Source organism: Dipodomys merriami, unplaced genomic scaffold, assembly GCF_024711535.1.
Source record: "Dipodomys merriami isolate MVZ:Mamm:240054 unplaced genomic scaffold, mDipMer1.0.p SCAF_19, whole genome shotgun sequence".
Classification (NCBI taxonomy): Eukaryota; Metazoa; Chordata; class Mammalia; order Rodentia; family Heteromyidae; genus Dipodomys; species Dipodomys merriami.
This window is the reverse complement of record NW_027203270.1, coordinates 16,464,509-16,491,548: the sequence shown is the minus strand read 5'-3', so window position 1 is coordinate 16,491,548 and position 27,040 is coordinate 16,464,509. Positions and strand designations below refer to the sequence as shown.

Here is a 27,040-nt window from a genome sequence, read left to right as displayed (position 1 = left end):
CTGAGTTTCCAGTTCAAGAATCCGGAGGGGAAATACAAAAAAATGAGGACTTGATGCCATCTGAATGTGTTCCATAAAAGGCATGGCATTGGTGTCTCATGTCTGTAATCCTAGCCTTTCAAGAGGCTGAGATCTGAGGATCATGGTTTGAAACCAGCTCTGGCTTCTGGCCGTCTGTGAGGTTCTTTATTTTTTGGGTCTGGTCGTGGGGCCTGGGCGCTGTCCCTCAGCTCTTCAGCTCAAGGCTAGCACTCTACCACTGGAGCCACAGCGCCACTTCCGGCTTTTTTCTTTTTGCTTATGTGGTGCTGAGGAATCGAACCCAGGGCCTCAGGCCTGCAAGGCAAGCGCTCTTCCACTGAGCCACCTTCCCAGCCCGTCTGTGAGGTTCTTAACTGCAATTAATTAGCAAGAGGTCGGACATGGTGTGGCTCAAGTAGCAGAGCGCCAAACTTAAGGGAAATAGCTAAGAAATAATTCTGTGCTGAGTCAAGCCCCAGGACCGGCATACAAAAATAAACGGCCTGACATTGTCTGTTCTTCTTCTGTAACTAAGGTGCTTTCCCAGCCTCTCAAGTTGTTTGACCTGCGACCATTAAAGGTGGTATCGCATACAGAGACCTGTTGCACACAAGCACTAATTGCCCACCAACAAGCCCAAAAGTCTCTCTTCCTCATCCTCCGCCCACAATCTCAGAGAAGATGATTTACTAAGTCTAAACTGGGGCCTAGAAAGCCCGGAACAAAAAGAAAAAAAAAAAAATCAACGAAAAACCAAGTTCTCCAGCCGACTGCAGAGAATATCCGGCCCAGACCCCAGAATCCAACTCTAGACTGGCCGCCACACCCACACCTTCTGTTCTAAAGCGTTGGTAAGCTCCAGTTATCGCGATAGCACGCCTCCCCCAGCTAAGCTGGAGGTCACGCGAGAATGACTAGTCCAATCACGAGGCCAGATGGCTCTCCAAGATGGCGGCGCGCTGGGAGCGTAGCCTCTGCGTTTCTAAGAGCTGGGCGCTGTGGGGATTAATATTTCGGAGTTGAACGAGCCCGCGGCCGGGCCCGTTGTTGTCGAGCGGGAACATCGGCCTCAGAGGTGGGTCATTTAACTTCTCTGCGGGATGCGATCTTGAACGGCGTAGGCCCAGGGGTCCGTGTCGGATTTGGGGCCCGTGAGGTGTTGACTTGGGGGTCCGGAGCGGGCTTCGTGGGGCGGGCGTGTTGGGGTGGGCTGGTGGGCGGAGTTGGCGACGGGAATGGAGACGGGGATTGAAGGAGAGACCCCGGCGCGGGAGTGTGCTCAGATGTTGAGAAGACATTTGAAGCTGAAGCTGAAGACCTACTGAGGAGGCAGGAGTAGGAGTAGCGGGGGGACAGGCAGGGCAAGAACAAGAGGGGAAAAGCCGAATTGATGGGGGAGGGCGAGGAGAGAAAACGGAGGCCAGAGTCGAGGACGGTAAGATCTAGTGAGAAGGAATTTGACGTGCCAGAAGCAGAATTGGACCGTCTCTTGGCTTCTGTATTAAAGGAAATTAAAATAAAAAAGGTTGAGGCACCAAGGGAACCGAAGCATGGAAACGAGAAAGATCAAAGAAGGTCGAAGCATCAATTTTTCTGAACTGCTGCTACTACTATAGCGTTCTGAACTGACTCTGGTCAACTAAAAGAAAAGGTGCCTTCCCTTGGGTTGGGCTTAAAAAAATTTTTTTTTTGAAACTTAAGAAGGGGACAGACGGCTAAGTCCCAATGAGAATGCTGTGTTTCAGTAGTATAGACTGTGAAAAGTGTTTCATAACATTTTCGGTCAACACTAGTTGAGTGCCCGCCTTGCCCAGGTTCTGTTTAAGGCAATGGGATGTAAACAGTGAAAAAAGAGATACTTTGCCTTTTTTAAAGCTTACTAGTAGGATAGAGCTTCTTCGTGTGTGTGTGTGTGTGTGTGTGTGTGTGTGTGTGTGTGTGTGTGGACTATATGGAATGTCAGATGGGTAAATTCTGTTTGGAAGATAGCTAGAAAGCGAACGAGGAGCATGTTCATTCTGCATATTTACATGTGATGTTAATGAGAAGGAAGGTGATGTTTGGCTAAAGGTCTGAACAAGGTAAGATGCCTTCAATGTCTGTACTGGTGGAAGAACAATCTACGCAGACTGAATAACGACAGCAAGAGCAAAATTCTTAAGGCTTGTGGCAGACTTGAAGCAACAGGGAAGAGGTCACTGTGGCCAGAGCAGGAGTAAGGAAAAGTTAAGAGATTCCATTAGAGAAGAGTGGAGAGTGCCAGGTAAGAGTTGACATCCAAGTTAACTTTGAGGCATGAAACAGCTTCAGCTAAAACTTCAGTGCCTGTATTAGGAAGTAAGTTAGGCTGCAATGTAGGAGCTCATTGATAGAACTCATGCTTACATGTATGAGATTCTAGGTTCAATCTCTAGGCCCCTCCTCCCAAAAAAGAGCAAAGAAATGTTTTTTTTTTTGACTCTTCCTATATTTGAACAGAATAAGTAATGGAATTGTCGATCTGAAACTTAATTTGTTTCATATATGTATTTTTGGGGAGAGGGGGAGGGGAGTTGTGCTTTACTGAAGCTTGAACTCAGTGCCTGTGAGCTTCTTTGCTCAAGGCTGGCGCTCTGCCATTTGAGCCACAGTTCCACTTCTGGCTTTTTGGTGGTTAATTGGAGATAAGAGTCTTCAGGACTTTACTGCTGGTTTTGAACCATGTCACTCAGAATATGTTGTAGAGCCCTAATATAGCAGTACCCCTTGAAATTGTCTTTTAGTTTCTGTTCAGAATTACAAGAAAGGAAAACATAGTCTTTTTTACTATTTTCTTGGAGACTGGGATCTATTCTAGTTTTATGCCCTTCTATTTCCTGATGATATATAAAGGCAATGTTATGTTAGGAAATTAAAATTGATGTATAAGCCAGGCTTGGTGGTATACAACTGTAATCTCATCACTCAGGAGGATCTTGAGACCAAGGCTGGCATGAGCTACATTGTGAAGTCTTTCTCAGAAAACCAACAAACACACACATACACACACACACATGCACATGCTCACACACACAGTCCTTAGAGAATAGTGTGCTTTAGTGATAGTGTGAGGAGTTAAAGGTAGTAACTCACTGCTTAAAAACTTCCAAGTGAGCCGGGCGCTGGTGGCTCACGCCTGTAATCCTAGCTACTCAGGAGGCTGAGATCTGAGGATCGAGGTTCAAAGCCAGCCCGGGCAGGAGAGACCGTGAGACTCCTATCTCCAATAAACCACCAGAAAACCGGAAGTGGCGCCGTAGCTCAAGTGGTAGGGCACTCACCTTGAGCTGAAGAGCTGAGGGACAGCGCCCAGCCCAGAGTTCAAGCCCCACGACCGACAAAAAAAAAAAAAAAAAACTTCCAAGTGAGGGGCTGGGAAGGTGGCTCAGTGGGAGAATGCTTGCCTTGCATGCATGAGGCCCTGGGTTCGATTCCTCAGCACCACATAAGCAGAAAAAAGCCAGAAGTGGTGCTGTGGCTCAAGTGGTAGGGCGCTAGCCTTGAGCTGATATGCTGAGGGGCAGCGCCTAGGCTCAGAGTTCACGTCCCACAATCGACAAAAAAAAAAGCTTGCAAGACATTTTTTTTTGTCTTGTCAGTTGTGGGGGCCTGAACTCTGGACCAGGGTGCTGTCCCTCAGCGATTCAGTTCAAGGTGAGTGCTCTACCGCTTGAGCCACAGTGCCACTTCTGGCTTTTTCTGCTTATGTGGTGCTGAGGAATCAAACCCAGGGCTTCATGCATGCAAGGCAAGCACTCTTACCACTGAGCCACCTTCCCAGCCCCCAAGTGACTTTTAATATTCACTTAATGAAATATTTATTGTATACCAGTTGCTGGGAGTACAGTGAAGAATAAAGTGGGAGCTGGGTGTTGGTGGCTCATGTCTGTAATCTAGCTGTAATTCTAGCTATTCAGGAGGCTGAGATATGAGGGTTGTGGTTCAAAGTCAGCCCAGGCAAGAAAGTTCCTAAGACTCTTTTTTTTTTTTTGGGTCCGGTCGTGGGGCCTGAACTCTGGGCCTGGGCACTGTCCCTCAGCTCTTCAGCTCAAGGCTAGTGCTCTATCACTTGAGCCACAGTGCCACTTCCGGCTTTTTTCTTTTTGCTTATGTGGTGCTGAGGAATTGAACCCAAGGCCTCAGGCATGCAAGGCAAGCGCTCTACCACTGAGCCACCTTCCCAGCCCCAGTTCCTAAGACTCTTAACTCCAGTCAACCACTAGAAAATCTGGAGTGGTGCATTGGCTCTAAGTGGTAGAGTGCTAGCCTTGAGCACAGACAGTGTCTAGGCCCTGAGTTCAAGCCCCATGACTGAACAAAAAAAAGAATAAAGTGGGACTACCCAAATGTAGAATGTGTGTGTGTGATGTAAGTGAAATAATTACACTCACAGCCACTGTAAGGATGGAAAAGAATGGGGTGCTTTGAAAACAGAATAGAGGCTGGGGGGATGGCTCCAGAGGTAGACTGCTTGCTTGGGAAGCAGGAGGCCCTGAGTTCAAATCCCAGTACTGCAAAGAAAAAGCATATAGAGTGGGCTCTTGATGGGCTGTGTAGATGAGAGAATGCTTATTTGAGAAAGTGATTGTTAGGGTATAATTTAAAGGCCTAATGGGTCTTCAGAGTTTAGTGAAAGATGACAGTGGAAGATGATGAGATTCTTGCAGACATAAGGATAGTAGACGGTGAGATACCCCACTGTGTGGCAGAGAAAATGAAAGCAGACCATGTTACATGGAGCATAGTGTAGGTAGGGGAAAATGGCAACAGATGAGGTAGGCAAGGCCCACGTCTTGTAGGCCTTGTTAATGATTTTAGACTTGAACAGCTTTAAGAAGCTGCTGAAGGAATTTTGCAAGGGAATGTTCAGATTTGCATTGAGAGATGAGGACAGGCTTGTCTTCTGGGTGAAAAAGTGGATTGCAAGGGGCAAGAACTGTTATGAGACTCTTTTTGTCTGGCCAGATAAGTGGATTTATAGGGATGAAAAGTTGGATAGTATCAAGAAATAATTAGGACAAGGAAAGTACTAAAGAATTCTGGCTAGTATGTCACAGGAAAGATGGTAGTGCCATTCAGTAACATAGGAAAAATTAGGAGAGGACCAGTGTGGAGTTGGTAGATGTTACTTAATTTTGGACATGTATATAAAGTGCTTTTTGGCTATTCAAGTGAGAAATATAATAGGCAGATACGTAATTTGGAAAGATTTGTTGTGAGGACAATGGTTCTCTTTTGAGGTTGGCTAATTGCCAGCATAGAAGCTGTCAGAAAACCTGAAATAGGTTGTTAATGTTTATTACTGTGTAAAATTGCATCTCTAAAGAAGCTGGTGATGGAAAGGTTCTTATTGCTAGGATACTGTAATAATAGGGGATTATGACTCAACTGTTGACTTAGGGAAAGAAGAGCCTTTGGAAAAAGAGATGCTTGAACTATGATTCTAAGGATGAGCTGGTAAAGTTAAGAACAGTACAGTTAAAGGTATCTCCTGGGGCTGGTGATATAGCTCAAGTGGCAGTGAGCTTGCTAACAAGCACAAGGGCCTGAGTTTAGTCCTCAGTACAGAAATACAAAAACAAGCAAAAGGAATGGCCTGTGTAAAGGCCTTTGACATGAATGGAGGAGCAGAAAGGGCAAGAGGTCTGACTTAAGCTGAGGGTAAAAAGATAGGTAAGGCTAGATCATGTAGGATCTGGTATATATGTTGAAAAAATACTTGCTATTTATTATCTAAGAGTAAGGTTTTGAGTAAGTAGATACTGAAGGACATACTGAGATTTGTGTTTAGAAATAATTACTGTGTGACGTGATGTTATATGTCTGCAAGTTCAGCACTGGAGACCTGGAAGCAAGAAACTTGCCTGAGTTTGAGGCCAGCTTGGCTTCATAGCAAATTCCAGATCAGTCTGAGTTATATCTTAAAAAACAAACAAACAAAAAACACTCAGGATGTAGCCCAGTTTTTCCTAGTATGCCCAAGGCCCTAGGCTCAATTCCCAGAATGACAAAAATAAATGATTCAGCTGGATATGATGCTGCATACCTATAATTTCAGCATTCAGGAGGGTGAGACAGGAGGATCATAAGTTGGAGACTATGTTAAACAGCCAGACTTTGTTTCAAAAGAAAAGAAAAAAATCACTGCCAAGTGGAAGGGCAGTGGTGAGAATGAGTGCCTCAGTATTCTAGGTGGCTTGTACTGGACTGCTTGTAGAGGTGGGAAAAGAGATGGATTTGAGGTATTTAGCAGGTGAACACAATTTAGGATTTATGAGATATATGAAGGAGAGAGAGCTATCAGATAATAGCTAGATTTCTAGCTTGCTTTATTTAGGTGAATATTGTTAAAAGCGGAAAATACATACAACAAGGGGGAAAGTCACCTATACCTAGAAATGGATATATGCTAAAGTATTTTTTAATTTTCCAACTTGAGGCTGGGGTGCAACTTTGTGTAGACACATGCCTAATTTTTTTTGTTGTTGTTGGTGGTCGTGGGGCTTGAACTCTGGGCTTGGGCGCTGTCCCTGCGCTCTTCAGCTCAAAGCTAGCTTGCTACCACTTGAGCCACAGTGACACTTCCAATTTTCTGGTGGTTTATTGGAGATGAGTCTGCTCGGGCTGGCTTTGAACTGTGATCCTCAGATCTCAGTCTCCTGAGTAGCTAGGATTACAGCCACTGATGCCCAGATGCCTAATTTGTTTGACTCCCAAAATTCAATCCCAGTATTAAAACAACAACAACAACAACAACAACAAACCAATGACCTGGAGATTAGGTAAACTAACACTATAGTTTTTCTTCATTTTAATTTTTCCATAGAAACACATTAGCTTTTTTCCATTTTGTAATCTGGATAAAGATAGAAGAGTGTTTTTATCCAGGTACAACAACAAATTTATAAAAGAAATTGGGATAGAAGAGAGATTTTTGCAAAGTTCAGTGACTCAGTATTTAATCATTGCAAGGCAACTTGAACCTATGACTAATAATCTTGCCTTCTGTCACTTTCAGGTTGGGGACTGGGAATTGAATCTAGAGCTTATACAAGCTAGGAAGTGTTTACCACTAAATATGCCCTCAGCCTACTTTGATACTGTTAAAAGAATGAATTTTTTTTTTTTTTTTTGTCCAGGGGGCATGAAGTCAGGGCCTAGACCTTGTCCATTAATCTTTTTTCTTTTCTTTTCTTTTTTTTTTGTCGGTCATGGGGCTTGAGCCAGAGCTCTGTCCCTCAGCTCTTCGTCAAGGCTAGCCCTCTACCCCTTGACCTACAGTGCCATTTTCGGTTTTCTGGTGGTTTATTGGAGATAAGAGTTTCATGGACTTTCCTGCCGGGCTGGCTTTGAACTGTAATCCTCAGATCTCAGCCTCCTGAGTAGCTAGGATTACAGGCATGAGCCACTGGCACCTGGCTTCCATTAATTTTTTTACTCAAGGCTGGTACTCTACAATTTGAGCCACATACCTCTACTTCCAGCCTTTTGGTAGTTAAAGGTAACAATCTCATGGACTTCCCTGTCCTGGCTGGCTTCCAACAATGATCCTTAGATCTCAGTCTCCTGAGTAACTAGGATTACAGGCTTTGAGCAACAGTGTCTGGCAAAATTTTTTTTCCTCTTTTTTTTTTTCTCATTAGTTATGGGGCTTGAACTTAGGGCTTAGGCATTGTCTCTGAGCTCTTTTGCTCAAAGATAGTGCTCTACCACTTTGAACCACAGCTCTACTTCTGGTTTTCTGGAGGTTAATTGGAGATAAAAATCTTACACTTTCCTGCCTGTGCTGGCTTTGAACCTTGATCCTCAGATCTCAGCCTCCTGAGTTGCTATGAGCATATTGTCCAGCAGTGTTGTATATTTTTACTGTAGTACAATAAACAATGTAAAATTCTAAGTAAAAATTCAAAAGTCACCAGGCGCCAGTGGCTCATGCCTGTAATCCTAGCTACTCAGGAGGCTGAGATCTGAGGATCACAGTTCAAAGCCAGCCTGGGCAAGGAAAGTCAGTGAGACTCTTATCTCCAATAAACCACTAGAAAACCAGAAGTGGTGCTGTGGCTCAAGTGGTACAGAGTTCGCCTTGAGCTGGAGAGGGCAGGGACAGCGCCCAAGCCCAGAGTTCAAGCCCCGCAACCGACAAAAAAAAAAAAAAAAAAAAATTGAAAGTAAAATGTTAACCATTTTAAGTATACCATCCAGTGACATTAAGTACATTCAGGGTGGTTTGCAATCCTTATCACCAATGGAAGCTTAATGCCCATTAAACACCCCTTCACTGATTTTCCTCTGCTCTCCACCTTTGTTGATTTATTTGTTCTGGTGTTTCATAAGTGGAAGCATATAATATTTGTCCTTTTGTGTGGCTAATTTTTTTGTTGGTTGTAAATGCATTGGTTGGTTGTAAATGTAAATGTGTGGCTAATTTTTGGCTTATTTTTCTTAGCACAGTGTTGTAGCATGTATGAGAATTTCATTCCTTTCTATGCTTGAATAATGTATATATGAATATATGTGTATATGTATACTACATTATATATAGTCAACCTTTCTGTCACTGGACACTAGATTTAGCATTTTTTCAAAAATATAAATCAATCTTCTTTTTTTTTTTGTTTGTTGTAGGGCTTGAACTCTGGGACTGGGCACTGTATCTGAGCTCTTCAGCTCAAGGTGAACGCTCTACCACTACTGGTTTTCTGGTGGTTAATTGGATATTTCTGCCCGGGCTGGCTTTGAACTGTGATCCTCAGATCTCAGCCTCCTGAGTAGCTATGATTACAGGCGTGAGCCACTGGCATCCAACTTTTTTCTTTCTTTTCTTTTTCTTTTCTTTTTTTTTGTGCTAGTCCTGGGGCTTGAACTCAAGGCCTGGGCACTGGCCCTGAGCTCTTCAGCTCAAGGTGAGCGCTCTACCACTTGAGCCACAGCACTACTTCTGGCTTTTTCCGTTTATGAGGTACTAAGGAATCGAACCCAGGACTAGGCAAGCACTCTACCACTCAGCCACCTTCCCAGCCCACGCTTACTTTCTTTTTCTTTTTCTTTTTCTTTTCTTTCTTTCTTTCTTTTTTTTTTTTTTTGTCAATCGTGGGGCCTGAACTCTGGGCCTGGGTGCTGTCCCTCAGCTCTTCAGCTCAAGGCTAGCGCTCTACCACTTGAGCCACAGCACCACTTCCGGCTTTTTTCTTTTTGCTTATGTGGTGCTGAGGAATCGAACCCAGGGCCTCATGCATGCAAGATAGGCACTCTACCACTGAGCCACGTTCCCAGCCCTGTTACTTTCTATTTTTCAAGTTTCGTGTTTTATTTATGACAATTATCCTATTGTGTGTGCAATGGAATTTCATTGTGATTTTGATTTGCATTTCTCTAATGACAATGTTTTTGTGTGCTTATTTGTGTATATTAAAAAAGAAAAAATTTATACTTGGGCTGCGAAAGTGGTGGTAGAGTGCTTGCCTCGCATGCATGAGGCCCTGGGTTTGATTCCTCAGCACCACATAAGCAGAAAAAGCTGGAAGTGGCACTATGGTTCCAGTGGTAGAGCGCTAGTCTTGAACCTCTGAGGAGCTGAGGAGCTGAGGGACCCAGGCCCAGAGTTCAGACCAAATGACCAACAACAACAAAAAAAATTGTACTTTCTTGATTGGAAAGATGTTTTGGCTATAACAATTAAGTTGGCATCCACAACTTTCCCATCAATATTTTAAAACTAAATATGTGTATTTTTTTCTTTTTTCCTTTTGAAGATGGCTTTGAGTAAGTCAATGCATGCAAGAAATAGATACAAGGACAAACCTCCTGACTTTGCATATCTGGCATCCAAATATCCAGATTTTAAACAGCATGTTCAGATGAACCTGAATGGAAGAGTAAGGTAGGTAACACATGAACATTGTTAATATTATTATAGTGTGATCTGAGTGAACATAATGTCATGAGAAGCAGACTAGATTAATAGAAGATCTGTTATCTAGTTACCTGTCTTTATTGGAAAAAGAACACACAATGTATTACATGCTTAAGGAATGGGAGTATTAGAAGTCAATATCCATCCTTAGAAGGCACCTATAATAGGAAACAGGAAATATACTCTAGTATACAATGAGCTAGGTGCTTACAAGCCTTCCACAGGATTGATAATAACTTTCTGCCTTGATACAATGCTCTTCTTTTATAATGGCTTTTTATTTAGCTCTATGATGTGTGAAAGAATAATCACCAAAATTACAAACTTAGTTAATGATGGAAATGGAATACCAGGCAACTCATTAGATCTGAGATGAGTTGGAATGTCATTTATTTGTTCAGCTCTTAAGTATTCTCTTCAGGGAAGCAGGGGATGTGAAAAGCAGTGGTCCTTTTAAGTCAGTCATCCTTAAGTATCAGATTTGAGAGTACTACTTACCAACTGAGATTTTTAGATACTTCTCTTAGTTTTACTGAGACTGAATCTCTTCACCTAATGAAGAGAAGTAAAAGAATGTAATAAAAGAATGACTAATTGTCATAAAGGTTATTAATCCTGGTGTGATTAAGATGATCAATATTGCCAATGATAACTTTCTCTGTTTTTCTTCCCTGCACCTGTCAGTGCTAGCCCTAATCAAATCAGACCATTACAATTAAATTTTATCTTGTGCTTTTTTCATAGTAACCAGCTCCACAGAGGCAGACTACAGTTTACTTGAGCTCTGTGAATGAAGTTTGAATAGAGTGAAGCTTAGCTAATTTGTTTTTAAGCCATAGACCTGGTGTTGAAGAGCTTGGTCATGCTGGGTGATCGTATCATTTTTAGCATCTCAGTGACAATCCAATGACTGGATCATTGTTGGAATAAAGAAGGCAGGCTTTGGCCTTATTATACACCTGGTTCAGCTTTTACAATATGAGGATGATTGTTCTTTCAACCCTGGTTACAGAAATGGATCTTACCAAAATGCATCTATGATAATGCTGCAATTACCTGTAATAGATCAGGGAGTTATTCTGGGGAAATGGGACTTTAGCCTGTTCACACAGTCTATTTTGTGATATTTTAAACAAATAACAAAGACTAGTGGAAGGAATAAATTGCTGATTTCCACGTGAGAGCTAATTTTAGTTAGGCTCCCTGTGATCTCAGAAATGAAGGGGGAAAAAGATCTTGCCTATGTTGAGGAGTTTGAATGTCCCAGGGTGCTGATGTGACCTAGATATTTAACTTGTGAAGTTGGGTGACTAGACTTTGTCCTACAAAACTACAGACTAATGTCTGCATTTTCTTAGAAGGAAAAAATTAACACTCATTTTACGAATGAAATCTAAGAATCTGCTCTTCATTGATTTTTTCAGTTAATTCCTTTAGTTATCTCTTGCATCTATTTGGTGGCTTATAATTTTTGGTGGTTAGGATAATTCCTCAATAAATTATGTGTTGTAGTTCATGTTTTTGTTTTGTTTTGATTTGTTTTTTGTTGGGGTGCTTGAACTCTGGGCCTGGCAAGTGCTCTACCACTTGAGCCACAGCACCACTTCCGGTTTTCAGGTGGTTAATTAGAGATAAGAGTCTTACGGACTTTTCTACCCCGGCTGGCTTTGAATTATGATCTTCAGATCTCAGCCTCCTGAGTAGCTAGGATTACAGCAGTGAGCCATTAGTGCCTGGCTTCATTGATCTTTCATATATGCAAATGAACTTTAACCATATTCATTAACCATAGTCATCCTCATTCATTTTAAGAATTGGAGACATTTCATATAAAAATATGGGTTACTTTTTGTTTGAAAGTATTATAGGGCCAGGAATGAGGTATATGCTTGTCTCTGCTGGGTAGGAAAAGGATTGCAGTTAAGATCCTATCTAAAATATAAACTAGGGGCTAGGAAGGTAGCTCAGTGGTAGAGTGCATGCCTTGCAAGCATGAGGCCCTGGGTTTGATTCCTCAGCACCACATAAACAGAAAAAAGCCAGAAGTGGCACTGTGGCTCCAGTGATAGAGCACTAGCCTTGAGCTGAAGAGCTGAGGGACAGCGCCCAGACCCAGAGTTCAGGCCCCATGGCAAAAAAATAATAATAAAAATAAAATAAAATATAAACTCAGGCAACGAGGGCTGGAGGTGTGACTCGTGGTAAGAGTGCTTAAGGTCCGAAGTTCACATCCTAGTAACACCAGAGGAAAGAAAAGAAATATTATAGATCAGGCAAAATTGGGCTGGCAAAAACCCAATTGACATTCCTAACTTGAAGTTGTCATTTGTGTCATCTTCATAGAGCTACTGAAAATGTGCTCATTGAATGTGCTCATTGAGTGCTCAACCACAGACTGTTTACTATACACAGAGATTACTACCTTGTGCATTTGTTAGTCACCTGGCACAAGCTTCTTGTCCCAAACTGGCATTGTGAGTAGTATTGATAGCTGTTCCTTGTAAATATTTGAATTTTCAAGTTCTGATTTTCAGTTTCTTTGAAATGCCTCTGCAGAGTAGCATTCAGGAGTAATAAGGCAACAATTGTGTCACTATGTACAATTAGATAAATTATCTAGGTTTTCAGAGTTTCTTAAATAGAAATTTTCTCAAGCTTCACAATTGAGCTGGTAAGATTTTGCATGGAGCTGTTTTGTTGAGAGATATCCTTTTATGTGTTTAGGCAGTGAAACTTAAAGGATGTGAACACATTTTAATGCTTTTGCTTTATTTTGATATGAATTTCTTTCTGGGGATGAAAGGGACTTTCATTCCTGTCATTAAAGGAAGCAAAGTTGCCCATCATTTTCAGGATGGATTATGACTGATATTATAGGCATAAAATACAATATTGTTAGAATTCAACCTGTCATTTTTCTAGTTTCACAAATTATTTATTTTTGTGATGGTCTTGGGGCTTGAACTCAGACCCTGGGCTCTGTCCCTGACCTTTTTGTTCAAAGCTAGCTCTCTACCACTTGAGCCACAGCTCCACTTTGAGCTTTTTTTTTAGGGGGAGGGATAGTTTAGTGGAGATGAGAGTCTCAAACTTCCCTGCCCAAGCTAGCTTCAAACTATGATCCTCAAATCTTGGCCTCCTGAGTAACTAGGATTATAGATGTGAGCCACCAGCACCCAGCAGTTTCTTTCTTTTTCTTCTTTTTCTTTTTTTTTTTATCGGTCGTGGGTCCTGAACTCTGTGCCTGGGCATTGTCACTCAGCTCTTCAGCTCAAGGCTAGTGCCCTACCACTTGAGCCACAGCACTACTTCTGGCTTTTTTCTGCTTATGTGGTGCTGAGGAATCGAACCCAGAGCCTCATGCATGCTAGGCAAGCACCCTACCACTGAGCCAACTTCCCAGTCCAACCCAACAGTTTCATATCTATTTGTTGCTACATAATTTATGTTGACTCTGGGTTCATGTTGATTTCAATTCAGGAAGAAATCCAAAGGCAATATGTAAATCTTTTTTTTTAATGTGGAAATTGATTGGGACAGTTGATGGGCAGCTGAGTAAGTAGAATTGTAGTCCTTTGTTAGCATTTTTCATACAAATTGTTCCAGATTTGGCCTGTGGGAGTTCACTCTGTGTACTTTTGACTTTATCTTCCTTTCAACATGGCCTATTTTCTGATATGACAAAATGTTACAGGCTTATCTTGTACTTTTCCCACTTCAAATATGATATAGTTGGTTATCCAAGGAAATTGTAATTTCTTTTAGTGGGGAGTGGTGCTTAGAAGTCAAGATAATGGAGCTCTAGATATGTTTACTGCTATGGAAATGTCACAGCTGGACTTCTACTGTATTTATTTATTTATTTATTTATTTTATTTATTTATTTTTGGTCCGGTCGAGTGTGGGGCCTGAACTCTGGGCCTGGGCGCTGTCCCTCAGCTCTTCAGCTCAAGGCTAGCACTCTACCACTTGAGCCACAGCGCCACTTCTGGCTTTTTTTCTTATGTGGTGCTGAGGAATCGAACCCAGGGCCCCTGGCATGCAAGGCAAGCGCTCTACCACTGAGCCAACTTCCCAGCCCCGTCCTACTGTATTTATTGAGATTCTACTATGGCTACCCTCTTTTCTTTGCTTATATTGAAATTGTGTGTGTGTGTGTGTGTGTGTGTGTGTGTGTGTGTGTGTGTGTGTGTGTGTGTGTGTGTGTGTGTGTGTGTGTGTGTGTGTGTGTGTGTGTGTGTGTGTGTGTGTGTGTGTGTGTGTGTGTGTGTGTGTGTGTTCCCTGTACAAGAGATTACACCATGATAGCTAGGCAAGCATGCTAGCACTGAGCTATACCCTCAGTTCCTTGAATTTTTATTCTTTGTGCCTTCTGTCTCTGTCTTCATATACTTTCATCCTATTACCACTATTCTCATAAGTTCTTTAAATATAAACATTTCATTTTTCCTTTTTTGTTTGTTTGACGTAGAGTCTTGCTATTTAGCTCAGTCTAGCCTAGAATTTGTGGTCTTCGTGGTTCAACCTTTCAAGTGCTGGACCACTATGCCCAGCTGAAAGTTAGATTTTTCTAAATTGAACTCTGGGCCTGGCGCTGTCCCTCAGCTAGTCAGCTCAAGGCTTCCGCCTTACCACTTGAGCCACAGCACCAACCATTTCCCTCTTTTTATGTTTATGTGGTGCTGAGGAATTGAACCCAGGATCTCATGCATGCAAGGCAAGCACTCTACCACTGAGCCACCTTCCCAGCCCCTAAAGTGTTTTTAAAAAGAGTAGATCACATGATCTCCTACTGGTTGTCTATTCTTTAATATGTGATCAGTAGCATGACTAGATGCTTGACATCTTTTAACAAAAGAGTGAGAAGTTTGATACAATACCATACTGGAGAATTTTTTTTTTTGGTTGGTCATGGGGCTTGAACTCTGGGCCTGAAAGCTGTCACTCAGCTCTTCAGCTCACGGCTAGCACTCTACCACTTGAGCCACAGTGCCACTTCTGGGTTTCTGAGTGGTTTTATTGGAGCTAAGAGTCTCATGGACTTTCCTGCCTGGGCTGGCTTTGAACCATGATCCTTAGATCTCAGCCTCCTGAGTAGCTAGGATTACAGATGAGCCACCGGCTTGGGGCTTGAACTCTGGGCCTGGAACTGTCCTTGTGCTTCTTTGCTCAAGGCTAGCACTTTTAATTGAGCCACAGCTCCACTTCTGATTTTTTGCTGGTTATAGATAAGAGTCTCAAAGACGGGCTCGGAAGGTGGCTCAGTGATAGAGTGCTTGCCTTGATTCCTCAGCACCACATAAGCAAAAAGGAAAAAGCCGGAAGTGGTGCTGTGGCTCAAGTGGTAGAGCACTAGCCTTGAACTGAAGAGCTGAGGGACAGCGCCCACGCCCAGAGTTCAGGCCCCAGGACCGGACCCCCCCCCCAAAAAAAAAAAAAAAAGAGTCTCAAAGACTTTCTTGCACAGGCTGGCATTGAACTGATCCTCAAATCTCAGCCCTCTGAGTAGCTGGGATTACAGGTGTGAGCCACCAGTGCCTGGTTTATTATTATGTTTTAAGTAATTGTGTAAAGTGTCCTGTGTTTCTGTTACTTGCTTTACAAATGTTTAAGTGACTCTTGGCCCTGGTGCTAGTTCTTTGGCATTTAACACTAGACTAGTGTGCCCAGTTCCTTAATTTTGTAGATGTAGAAACTAAGACCTAAGAACTCAAAGCATGCCAGGCACTTGTGGCTCACACCTGTAATCCTAGCTACTCAGGAGGCTGAGATCTGAGGTGTGTGGTTCAAAGCCAGCACAAGTGGAAAAGTCCATCAGACTCTTACCTCTAATTAACCACCAGAAAACTGGAAGTGGTGCTGTGGCTTAAAGTATAGAGCCCTGGTCTTGAGTACAAAAGCTCAAGGACAATGCCCAGGCCCTGAGTTCGAGCTCCAGTTCCAATTTTTAAAAAAAGAAAGGGGAAAAAAAAAAGAACTCAGGGCTTAACATGACTAATTGCAGGACATTTGTACTTTTTTTTTTTTTTTGCTAGTCCTGGGGCTTGAACTCTAGACCTGGGGCACTGTCCCAGATCTTCTTTTGCTCAAGGTGAGGGATCTGCCACTTGAGCCACAGCACCACTTCTGGCTTTTTCTGCTTATGTGGTGCTGAGGAATCAAACCCAGGGCCTCATGCATACAAAGCAAGCACTCTACCACTGAGCCACATTTCCAGCCCTTTAACAGCATTTTAAACATGAAACTACATTGTTATAAACATAAGTTTCTTACTTAAAACATTAATACACCGTGTGGTACAGTCATGGATGGATGTCTGTCCATATTTCCACACAAAGACTTGTTGAGGAATGTTCACAGCACCATTGTTCTTGTGAGCCAAAAAGGAGAAAACGTATGATGTCTGCCTTTCACGGTTGGTGAATGGAAACAAAGTGGGGCTTTTCTTATGATGCTATACTATTCAGTGATATGATGAGACAAACACTGTAGTACAGAAGAACCTCACCAATATTGTGCTTATGGAAAAAAGTCTTTGCCAGGTGGGCAAAGTGTGGTTTCAGTTTCCTCAAAAGGCAAAACTCCACACAAGTGGCCTGGGCTTAGATCTATGAAGATGACTTACAGTATTGCATAATACTTTTTTTTTTCCTTGTTGGTCATGGGGCTTGAACTCTAGGCCTGGGCCCTGTCCCTGAGCTCTTCAGCTCAAGGTGAGCACTCGACCATTTGAGTCACAGTGCCACTTCCAATTTTCTTGTGGCTAATTGGAGATAAGAGTCTCACAGATGGGGCTGGGGAGTTGGGTCAGTGGTAAAGTGCTTGCCCTACATGCATGAGGCTCTGGGTTCGATTCCTCAGCACCGCATAAGCAGAAAAAAGCCAGAAGTGGCGCCATGGCTCAAGTGGAAGGGTGCTATCCTTGAACTGAAGAGATGATGGACAGTGCCCAGGTCAAGAGTTTAGCCCCCATGATGGACAAAAAAAAAAGAGTCTCATGGACTTTCCTATCCAGGCTGGCTTTGAACAGTGATCCACAGATCTCAGCCTCCCGAGTAGGTAGGATTACAGGTGTGAGCCACCAGCACCCAGCTTGAGCTGGCAATTCTTTTGTGTGTCCTCTAATAGGATTGTAGGGATGGTTACAGAACTCTGTTAATGTACTATGCAGTACTCTGGGTGTGGTAGTATATTCCTATAATCTAGCACCCTGGGGATGGAGGCAGGAGGATTAAAAGTTTGAGGCTACCCTTGGCTATATAGGAGACCTCTACCCCAAAAAAGTTATATTAAATTTGATGTCTGAAATAGCTCTATTTAGGTATTTTAGTGTATTTTTATTTTTATTTTATCTGTTTTTGCTCAAGACTAGCACTCTATCACTTGAGCCACAGTACCACTTCTAGTCTTTTCTGCTTATGTGGTACTGAGGAATAAAACCCAGGGGTCATGCATGCTGGGCAAGCACTCTACCATTAAGCCACATTCCCAGCCCCTAGTATATTTTTAATTGTGAAGATTTGATGCGTCTTTCTTTCCATTTTAAAGGATGATTTTCAAAGAATACCTGTGTCAGATGATGTCAGTGATATTCGTGGAAAAAAAAAAGATTTACTTTTTTTTTTTTTTTTTTTGGTCATTCATGGGTCTTGAACTTGGGGCCTGGGCCCTGAGCTCTTCAGCTCAAAACTAGTATTCTATCACTTTGAGCCACATCTCCATTTTGTTTTCTGGTGGTTAATTGGAGATAAGAGTCTCATAGAGGGCTGGGAAGGTGGCTCAGTGGTAGAGTGCTTGCCTTGCATGCATGAGGCCCTGGGTTCGATTCCTCAGCACCACATAAGCAAAAAGAAAAAAGCCGGAAGTGGTGCTTGGCTCAAATGGTAGAGCACTAGCCTTGAGCTGAAGAGCTGAGGGACAGCGCCCAGGACCAAAGTTCAGGCCCCACAACCGGACCCTCCCTCCCCCCCCCAAAAAAAAAAAAGAGTCTCATAGACTTTCCAGTCCTGGGTGACATCCAGCTACTGTCCTCAGTTCTCAGCCTCCTGACTAGCTAGGATTCTAGGCCACCAGTGCCTGGCACAAAATCAATCAATCAATCCTTCCTTCCTTCCTTCCCTCCTTCCCTCCCTCCATCCATCCCTCCTTCCCTCCCTCCTTTCCTTTCTCTCTCTCTCTCTCCTCTCTCTCTCTCTCTCTCTCTCTCTCTCTCTCTCTCTCTCTCTCTCTCTCTCTCTCGCTCGCTCGCTCGCTCGCTCGCTCGCTCGCTCTCTCGCTGATCCTGGGGCTTGAACTGTAGGCTTGGGTGCTATCCTGAACCTCTTTGTGCTCAAGGTTAGTGTTCTACCACTTGAGCCATAATGGCATCACTCCCAGCTTTTTCTGAGTAGTTTATTGGAGATAAAAGTCTCATGAACTTTTCTTCCCCATCTGGCTTGAAACCATGATCCTCAGATCTTAACCTCCTGAGTACCTAAGAATACAGGTGTGAACCACTGGCTTGGGAACATACTCTTAATCAACATGCTTCATGTGTGGGCATGCAGTAGTTTGGTGGAAAGCGACACCATCTTCTACAGGCTGTGAGAGTGTTAAACACAGCTCTTCCTTCATGTGAGCTCTCACTAGGAGAGTCAAGTAGGCATTTGGGCATGATGAACTCTGTCATACAACTTGTATAGCAGAAGTGAATCTTACTAATCATTTTGACTTCTTTCTTTCCATCCCTCAGTCTTAATTTTAAAGACCCTGAAGCAGTCAGAGCTCTGACTTGTACTCTCCTAAAGGAAGATTTTGGACTTTCTATTGATATTCCATTGGAGAGACTAATTCCCACAGTTCCCTTGAGACTCAACTATATCCATTGGGTAGAAGACCTTATCGGCCACCAGGAATCTGACAAAAGTACTCTCCGAAGAGGAATTGACATAGGTACATAGTTTTAACTTTTTTTATTTAAGTTTTAAATTTTACAAGGTCATATTCTTCATAGGCTTCCTCTGCTAGGTGTTGGTTGTATGAAAGAAGCTAGCTTCATATACTGCTTTTTTTTTTTTTTTTTTTTTGTCGGTCGTGGGGCTTGAACTCTGGGCTTGGGCACTGTCCCTGCGCTCTTCAGCTCAAGGTGAGTTCTCTACCTCTTGAGCCACAGTGGTACTTCCAGTTTTCTGGTGGTTTATTAGAGATAAGAGCCTCACGGACTTTCCTGCATGGGCTGGTTTTGAACTGTCCTCAGATCTCAGCTCCTGAGTAGCTAGGATTACAGGTGTGAGCCACCGGCACCCCGAAAATACTGCTGTTCTTATTTGCTATATCGGGGCTTTTCTGTCATTGGTTTTGCTTGAGAAGAGTTGTTGGCTCTCAACACAGCACTAATGTGTGTCTGTCTTCAATATTATCTTTATGATCTTCACTCACTTTGTATGTGTGTGCTTATGCCAGTCCTTAGACTTTAAGGCAGGGCCTGGGCACTGTCCCTGAGGTTTTTTTTTTAATTTAAATTTTATTTTTTGTGAACACACTGTACAGAGGGGTTACAACTACATGGGCAGGTTAATGCGTACATTTCTTTTTTTTTGGTCAGTCGTGGGGCTTGAACTCTGGGCCTGGGCGCTGTCCTTCAGCTCTTCAGCTCAAGGCGAGCGCTCTACCACTTGAGCTACAGCGCCACTTCCGGTTTTCTGGTGGTTTATTTGAGATAGGAGTCTCACGGTCTCTCCTGCCCGGGCTGGCTTTGAACCGCGATCCTCAGATCTCAGCCTCCTGAGTAGCTAGGATTACAGGCGTGAGCCACCAGCGCCCCGCTAATGCGTACATTTCTTATCAAGCATTGCAGCCTCCTCCTTTGTTTACCCTTTACATCCCTTCCCAGCCTCCCACCCCCCACCCCGTTGTTTTTTTTTTTTTTTTTTTGGTCAGTTGTAGTGCTTAAACTCTGGGCCTGGGTGCTGTCCCTCAGCTCTTTAGCTCAAGGTGAGCGCTCTACTACTTGAGCTACAGCACCAGTTTCAGTTTTCTAGTGGTTTATTGGAGATGAGTCTCATGGACATTCTTATCCAGGCTGGCTTTTTTTTAAAATTTTTATTTATTTTTTATTGTGAAAATACTGTACAGAGGGGTTACAATTACATGGGCAAGATAATGAGTACATTTCTTATCAAGCATTGTAGCCTCCTCCTTTGTTTCCCCTTCCCATCCCTTCCCAGCCTCCCCCCCTACTCAATCCTTCCCCTCCCTTCCCCCCCCTCCCCAGCTTTGAACTGTGATCCTCAGATCTCAGCCTCCTGAGTAGCTAGGATTACAGGCGTGAGCCACTGACGCCCAGCTTCCCTGAGCATTTTTGCTCAAAACCAGTGCTCTAGTATTTTGAGCCACAGCTCCATGGTTAATTGGAGATAAGAGTCTCACAGAGGTCTGGAAATGTGGTTTAGTGGTAGTGTTTGACTAGCATGCATGAAGCTGGGTTTGATTCCTCAGTACCACATAAACAGAAAAAGCTGGAAGTGTCACTGTGGCTCAAGTGGTAGAGTGCTAGTCTTGAGCAAAAAAAAGCTTAGGGATAGTGCTCAGGACCTGAGTTTAAGCCCAGGACTGACTCCCCCTCCAAAAAAAAAAAAAAAAAGTCACTGACTTTTCTGCCTGGGCTGGCTTCAAATCACTATCCTTGGATCTCAGCCTCCTGAGTAGCTAGGAACCAGTGCCCAGTTTTACCTAAGGCTCTTATCATTATCCTTATTATGTTCATGGCAGAAGATTGACTGGTGTATTCTAGAAAGCTTTAAAAGGTCTACAAGCCAGGTTTGGTGCACATACCTGTAATACAAGCACTTGGGCTTGAGGTAGGACTATGAGTTCAATATCAGATTGGGTTATTTGGCAAGCACCTCTCTAAAAAAATAATTTAAAAAAAAAAAGCTTCACAGCCTATTCTTGGTGCTAATTTAATTTTAATTATGCCCCAAACCCTTTGAAATAGCACTTGGGGATATAGGAGGTTAATGGATTCTAGCTCTTCACAAGAGACAAGCAATTCTAGCTGAAATCACATTCATTCTAATTAGGGTTTTATATAAATTCTTCCCCCAGACTCTCATCAGTTTGCTCTAATTCTATGATTATATACTTTCCATTTTTATTTTTTATTAAGATTATCACCCACTTAAAATGTCATTTGACTTTCTGAGGGGATTAGAGTGTCAAAGTTACAAGTGTTTTGGTCTTGAGAATTGAGGAACTTTTGGGGGGGGTGAATGGGCATTTTACCTACATTTTTTGCCCTAAAGGTAAGTGCAGTTTTTGTTTTCTTTGAAATGAAGTGGAGCTATGAAGAAAGGAGCAGCTATGTGAATCTGAATTTTCTTTTTTGCCTATGGAGCTGAAAGTGCTAGGAAATTGAAAGACTAGCCGTCAAGGCTAAATAACATGGTTTCAGGAGAAGTCTAAGCGCATTTTGCTCCTCCCCTCCCCCATCACAGATCCTCATGAGTTCACCCTTGCAGCATCAGGTCTGGAGATTTGGGCAGCAAATACTGTGACTGACTAAGCTTAACTGTTGCAGCATTAGTCAGTCATTGGCCTTTCTTTCTTTTCCTAGCTTGTTGAGAATACCGCATGAGGAAGCAATAATAGGAGCCTGGATTTCCTGTGGGTTAGGAGGCCTTCAGCCTCAACTTCATGCCAGATCTTTAAGGGCAGTCAGGGAAAGCAACCCTAGAATGGCCAGGTTAGGCTTGGCTGCAATAGGCCTTCTCAGAAACACCGGATGTCCTCCCAAATGTCCTTGCTTAGGATCTGATTGGTCAAGATTAGTTTGTGGTTGTAGGAGGAATATTTGTGGTTGGTCCAGGGCTGAGGCTCTGCATGGGAGTTAAAGGCCAAACCCTCCTTGTCAAAGACTGATTTTTGTTTGGAGTGTCACCCTATGAGTTGTGTGCCTTGAATCTGTGGTAAGTCCAGCCAGTGGACTTTTATGGAAATGTGGGTAATTGGATCTTTTGATGTCAGGAAAATTTTGCCTTATATATTTTTTTCTGCTTTTGGAGATGAGTGCATATACTTACCCTGTTTGTTTCTTTGTTTTATTGGTCATAGGGCTTGAACACAGGACCTTGGTGCTGTCCCTGAACTTTTTCTCTCAGGGCTAGCACTCTACCACTTTGAGCCACTTCAATTAATTGGAGATAGGAGTCTCCTGGACTTTCCTGCTTGGGCTGGCTTTGAACTGTGATCCTCAGATCTCAGCCTCCTGAGTAGCTAGGATTATAGGCATAAGCCACTGGTGCCTAGCTTGCTGTTGTGTTTTGTATGTATATATTGTCTGTTTTTTTGGGAAACAAGGTCTTGCTCTGTAGCTCAGGTTGGCCTCAATTCTTCTGCCTGTGCCCCTCTCCAAGTACTAGGACTACACATGTGTATTACCATGTCCAGCTTTATATTAATATTTCTATATTAATATTTCTGTGGTGATATAAAATAGCTAATTTAACCAATAGCATTGAATCTTTTTTTTTTTTTTTAAGAAAATTGAGTTTTGCTGGTGACCCACACCTAGTTTCTCAGTATGCTAAGACCTGAGAAGTCTGGTTCAAAGCTAGCCAGCCAGAGCAGGAGAGCCCAGGAGTCTCTTATCTCCAATTAACTATGAAAAGAAGCCAAAGTGGAGCTATGGATCAAGTGGTAGAGCACTAAGCCCTGGGTACAAAAGCTCAGAAAGCATGGAGGACAGAGAGAAAAAGAGAGAGGGAAGAAAGAGATGGGGGGAGGGGAGGAAGAGAGGGGGAAAGAGATTTTATAGAAGAATTAAAATGAGCCAGGCGCCGATAGCTCATGCCTATAATCCTAGCTATTCAGAGGCTAAGATCTGAGGATCATGGTTCAAAGCCAGCCCGGGCAGGAGCGTTCATGAGACTCTTATCTCTAACCACCAGAAAACCGCAAGTGGTGATGTGGCTCAAATGGTAGAGCTGAGGGACAGAGCTCAGGCCCAGAGTTCAAGCCACATGACCAACCAAAAACAAACAAAAAAGAATTATATGGGGGCTGGGAAAGTGGCTCAGTGGTAGAGTACTTGCCTTGTATGCATGAGATCCTGGGTTCGATTCCTCAGCACCACATAAAAAAAAGAAAAGAAGGGGCTGGGAAGGTAGCTCAGTGGTAGAGCGCTTGCTTTGCTTGCATGAGGCTCTGGGTTCGATTCCTTAGCCCCACATAAGCAAAAAGAAAAAAGCCAGAAGTGGCGCTGTGGCTCAAGTGGTAGAGCACTAGCCTTGAGCTGAAGAGCTGAGGGACAGTGCTCAGGCCCAGAGTTCAGGCCCCACGACCGGACCCAAAAAAAAGAAAAAAAAAGAAAAAAAGAAAAAAAACCGGAAGTGGCGCTGTGGCTCAAGTGGTAGAGCGCTAGCCTTGAGCTGAAAAGCTGAGGGACAGCACCCAGGCCCAGAGTTCAGGCCCCACGACTGGACCCCCCCCCAAAAAAAAAAAAAAAAAGAATTATATGAAGCTGGGAATGTGGCTTAGTGGTAGGGTGCTTGCCTAGCAGGCATGAAGCCCTGGGTTCGATTCCTTAGTACCACATAAGCAGAAAAGGCCAGAAGTGGTGTTGTGGCTCAGGTGGTAGAGTGCTTGCCTTGAGCAAAAGAAGCTCAGGGACAGTGCCCAGGCCCTGAGTTCAAGCCCCAAGACTAGCAAAATTTAAAAAAGAGAGAAAAGAATTAGGGGCTGGGAAGGTGGCTCAGCGGTAGAGTGCTTGCCTTGCATGCATGAGACCCTGGGTTCAATTCCTTGGCACCACTTAGGGAGAAAAAGCTGGAAGTGGCGCTGTGGCTCCAGTGGTAGAGCTGAAGAGTTGAAGAGCTGAGGGACAGCACCCAGCCCCAGAGTTCAGGCTCCATGACTGGCAAAAAAGAAAAGAAAAGAAAAGAATTAAAATGAAACTTTTTTCTTTTGGTTGGTTATGGGTTTGAACTCAGGGCCAGGTACTGTCCCTTGAGCCTCTTTGTACTCAAGGCTAGTTCTCTACCATTTGAGCCACAATGCCATTTTATTGTTTTTGAGTGGTTAATTGGAGATAAGAGTTTCATGGGGACTCTTCTGCCTGGTGGGCTTTGAACCGCCATCCTCAAATCTCAGCCTCCTGAGTAGCTAGGATTACAGGCATGAGCCACCCAGTGTCTGCCTATGAAAACTTTTTATAACATAAATAGATTGAGTATTGACCATTTTTATGTAATGGATTCCTGGGGCTCCAATTACATATGTGTTTCATTTTAAATTTAGTGTGCAAAAGAAGAGGGTAGCGGGAAATTTGATGTTACTTAGGAAGTCAGGTTCATGAACATGAAGCAACTAGAGAGGCCAGCAGCCCCATATGTCCTGGTTGGTGATTTAAACTGCAAAAACCAGGAGGCTTCTGAGAAGAGAATGTGTTCTGACATTTCATTTCCCTAGGAACTGGGGCCTCCTGCATCTACCCTTTACTTGGAGCAACTCTGAATGGCTGGTATTTCCTTGCAACGGAAGTGGATGATATGTGTTTCAACTATGCCAAGAAAAATGTGGAACAGAATAACTTATCTGACCTAATAAAAGGTTAGCTCAGCAGAATAAATATCCCCTTCAAACTTTATTTATAGCCTTTCTAGTTTAATATGTCTCTTTTTTTTTTCTTAAATGAATTGACTTCAAAAAAAAAATTGTTGTTGTTGTTGGTCGCGGGGGCTGGGCCTGGGCGCTGTCCCTCAGCTATTCAGCTCAAGGCTAGTGCTCTTACCACTTGAGCCACAGTGGCACTTTTGGTTTTCTGAGATCAAGCCCCAGGACTGGCAAAAAAGAAGAAAATATTCTAGAGTGGGGAGTGGTAAGCAGGAGAAAATGAGGGAGGGGATAACAGTGTTTAAAAAGAAATGTAGAGGGGGGCTGGGAATGTGGCTGAGTGGTAGAGTGTTTGCCTTGCATGCAAGAGGTCCTGGGTTCCATTTCTCAGTACCACATAAGCACAAAAAGCTGGAAATGGCACTGTGGCTCAAGTGCTAGAGCACTAGCCTTGAGCTGAAGAGCTGAGGGACAGCACCAGGCCCAGAGTTCAGGCCCCATGACCAAAGGGAAAAAAAGAAAAGAAATATAGGGGGGCTGGGAATGTGGCTTAGTGGTAGATTGCTTGCCTAGCATACATGAAACCCTGAGTTCAATTCCTCAGTACCACATAAACAGAAAAATCCAGAAGTGGTGCTGTGGCTCAAGTGGTAGGGTGCTAGCCTTGAACAAAACCAAGAAACTCAAGGACTGCCCAGGCCCTGAGTTCAAGCCCCAGGAGAAAGAAAAGAAAAGAAAAGAAAGAGAAAGGAAGGAAGGGAGGGAGGGAGGGAGGGAGGGAGGGAGGGAGGGAGGGAGAAAAAGAAAGCAAGAAAGAAAGAGAGAGAGAAGGAGGGAGGGAGGGAGGGAGGGATGTTCATTACCATACTTGTGTAACTTTACCTCCCTGTTCATTACCTTTACAATAATTTTTTTTTTGTCCAGTCATAGGGCCTGAACTCTGGGCCTGGGCGCTGTCCCTCAGCTCTTCACCTCAAGGCTAGCCACACACAGCGCTACTTCCAGCTTTTTTTAATTCTGCTTATGTGGTGCTGAGGAATCGAACCCAGGCGCTCATGCATACAAGGCAAGCGCTCTACCACTGAGCCACCTTCTCAGCCCTAATTTTTTTTATTATAGTGATTTTACTGTCTTCTTAAAAATAAGGCCTTCCTGGGAATGTTAAACATATTGCAAGGGGAAAATACTGATATCATTAATGGATTTGTTTTAATTCCCATTGTTGTATAACAAATTGTTACAAAATCTATCCATTTCAAGTGGGTATTTATGATTGATTTCATAGTCCCTGTGGGGCAGGCAGTGGGGCTTGCAGTTTGCCTTATTGTCTTTCATGAAGCTGCACTCTGGTTGTAAGATGCAGCTGTCATTTGAGGGCTCAATTGCTGATAGAACTTTGCTTCCATTGGTGCTGTGGCTCAAGTGGTAGAGCGCTAGTCTTGAGCTAAAGAGCTGAGGGACAGTGCCCAGGCCCAGAGTTCAGGCCCTACGACCAGACCCAAAAAAAAAAAGAACTTTGCTTCCAAAAGGGCTTACTCACATGGAGCTGGAAGAAAACTTTAGTTTGTGGCCACCTGAATCTTAACAGCATGTCAAAGGGCCTTTCCTAGAGTGACTGTTCAAGGGAAAGTCAAGGAGAGGGTCCTGTCGTTACTTCTGTCCTACTGTTTGATAAAATCTGTCACTAAATGTGGCTTACTCAAGGAGGAAAATTTTAAACTGTACCTCTTTTAGGAAATAGTATCAGACAGTTTGTATACATTTTCTTTTTTCTTTTGTGCACATATTTAAGGCATAGTTAACAGTTCTATTTTTTTCCTAGTGGTGAAAGTACCTCAGAAGACACTCCTAATGGATGCTCTCAAGGAAGAATCTGAAATAATCTATGACTTTTGTATGTGCAATCCTCCCTTTTTTGCAAACCAGTTGGAAGCCAAGGTAAAGATATCTTTTGCTTTAAAGTCATTTAGTATTTACCTGAATTTACCCTGTTTACAGAGATAAAAGCAAAGGTACCCTTTACTTTGGATGCTGTAGTGGAAGCTGTATTGGTTAGGATGCTTTTGGTTTGAAGGACTTAAAAACCCACTTCAGATTAACTTAACAGCCAAGAAAGTTTATTGGCTTAAGTATTTGAGAAATAATAGCAGTAGTCTGAACTTCACGAACAATTTGATCAATGAAATCTTATAAAGGCTGAGGCTCTGATTGTCTGGGTTTCTCTTGGCTTTGACCTAGTCCTTAGCTGTTTTTGTTCTCTGGCTGCTTTAGTTGTGGGAGAAACAATATCTAGTGAAGTAAGATGGAGAAGAAGGAGCTGTTCTCTCTCCCCAAATCACATTTGATTGTGTTTTTCTGATGTGACTAACAGGTTGCAGTCACTTCTGCACTGAGCTTATTGGATTAGGGAACTACTTTTTTTTTTTTTTTTTTTTGGTCTGTCGTGGGGCCTGAACTCTGGGCCTGGGCAGTATCCCTCAGCTCTTCAGCTCAAGGATA

The 27,040-nt window shown here is 43.2% G+C and overlaps 1 protein-coding gene across 3 annotated transcripts in view; it reads left to right on the top strand.

The window, feature by feature from the left end:
* Window positions 1-961: 961 nt before the first annotated feature.
* The window catches only part of Mettl16 (methyltransferase 16, RNA N6-adenosine), a 53,325-nt gene continuing 27,246 nt past the window's right edge, over window positions 962-27,040 (top strand). Inside the window, exons 1-5 of one of the 3 annotated variants that reach the window (XM_070027501.1) lie at window positions 962-1,096; window positions 9,792-9,919; window positions 18,684-18,883; window positions 24,398-24,538; window positions 26,364-26,479. In XM_070027501.1, the coding sequence (XP_069883602.1) occupies window positions 9,792-9,919; window positions 18,684-18,883; window positions 24,398-24,538; window positions 26,364-26,479 (585 nt within the window). In that variant the 5' untranslated portion in view covers window positions 962-1,096. Of the gene's footprint in view, window positions 1,097-1,398; window positions 1,673-5,416; window positions 5,713-9,791; window positions 9,920-18,683; window positions 18,884-24,397; window positions 24,539-26,363; window positions 26,480-27,040 lie in introns of those variants that run through there. The other 2 variants (XM_070027503.1, XM_070027502.1) reach the window with 2 other exon arrangements.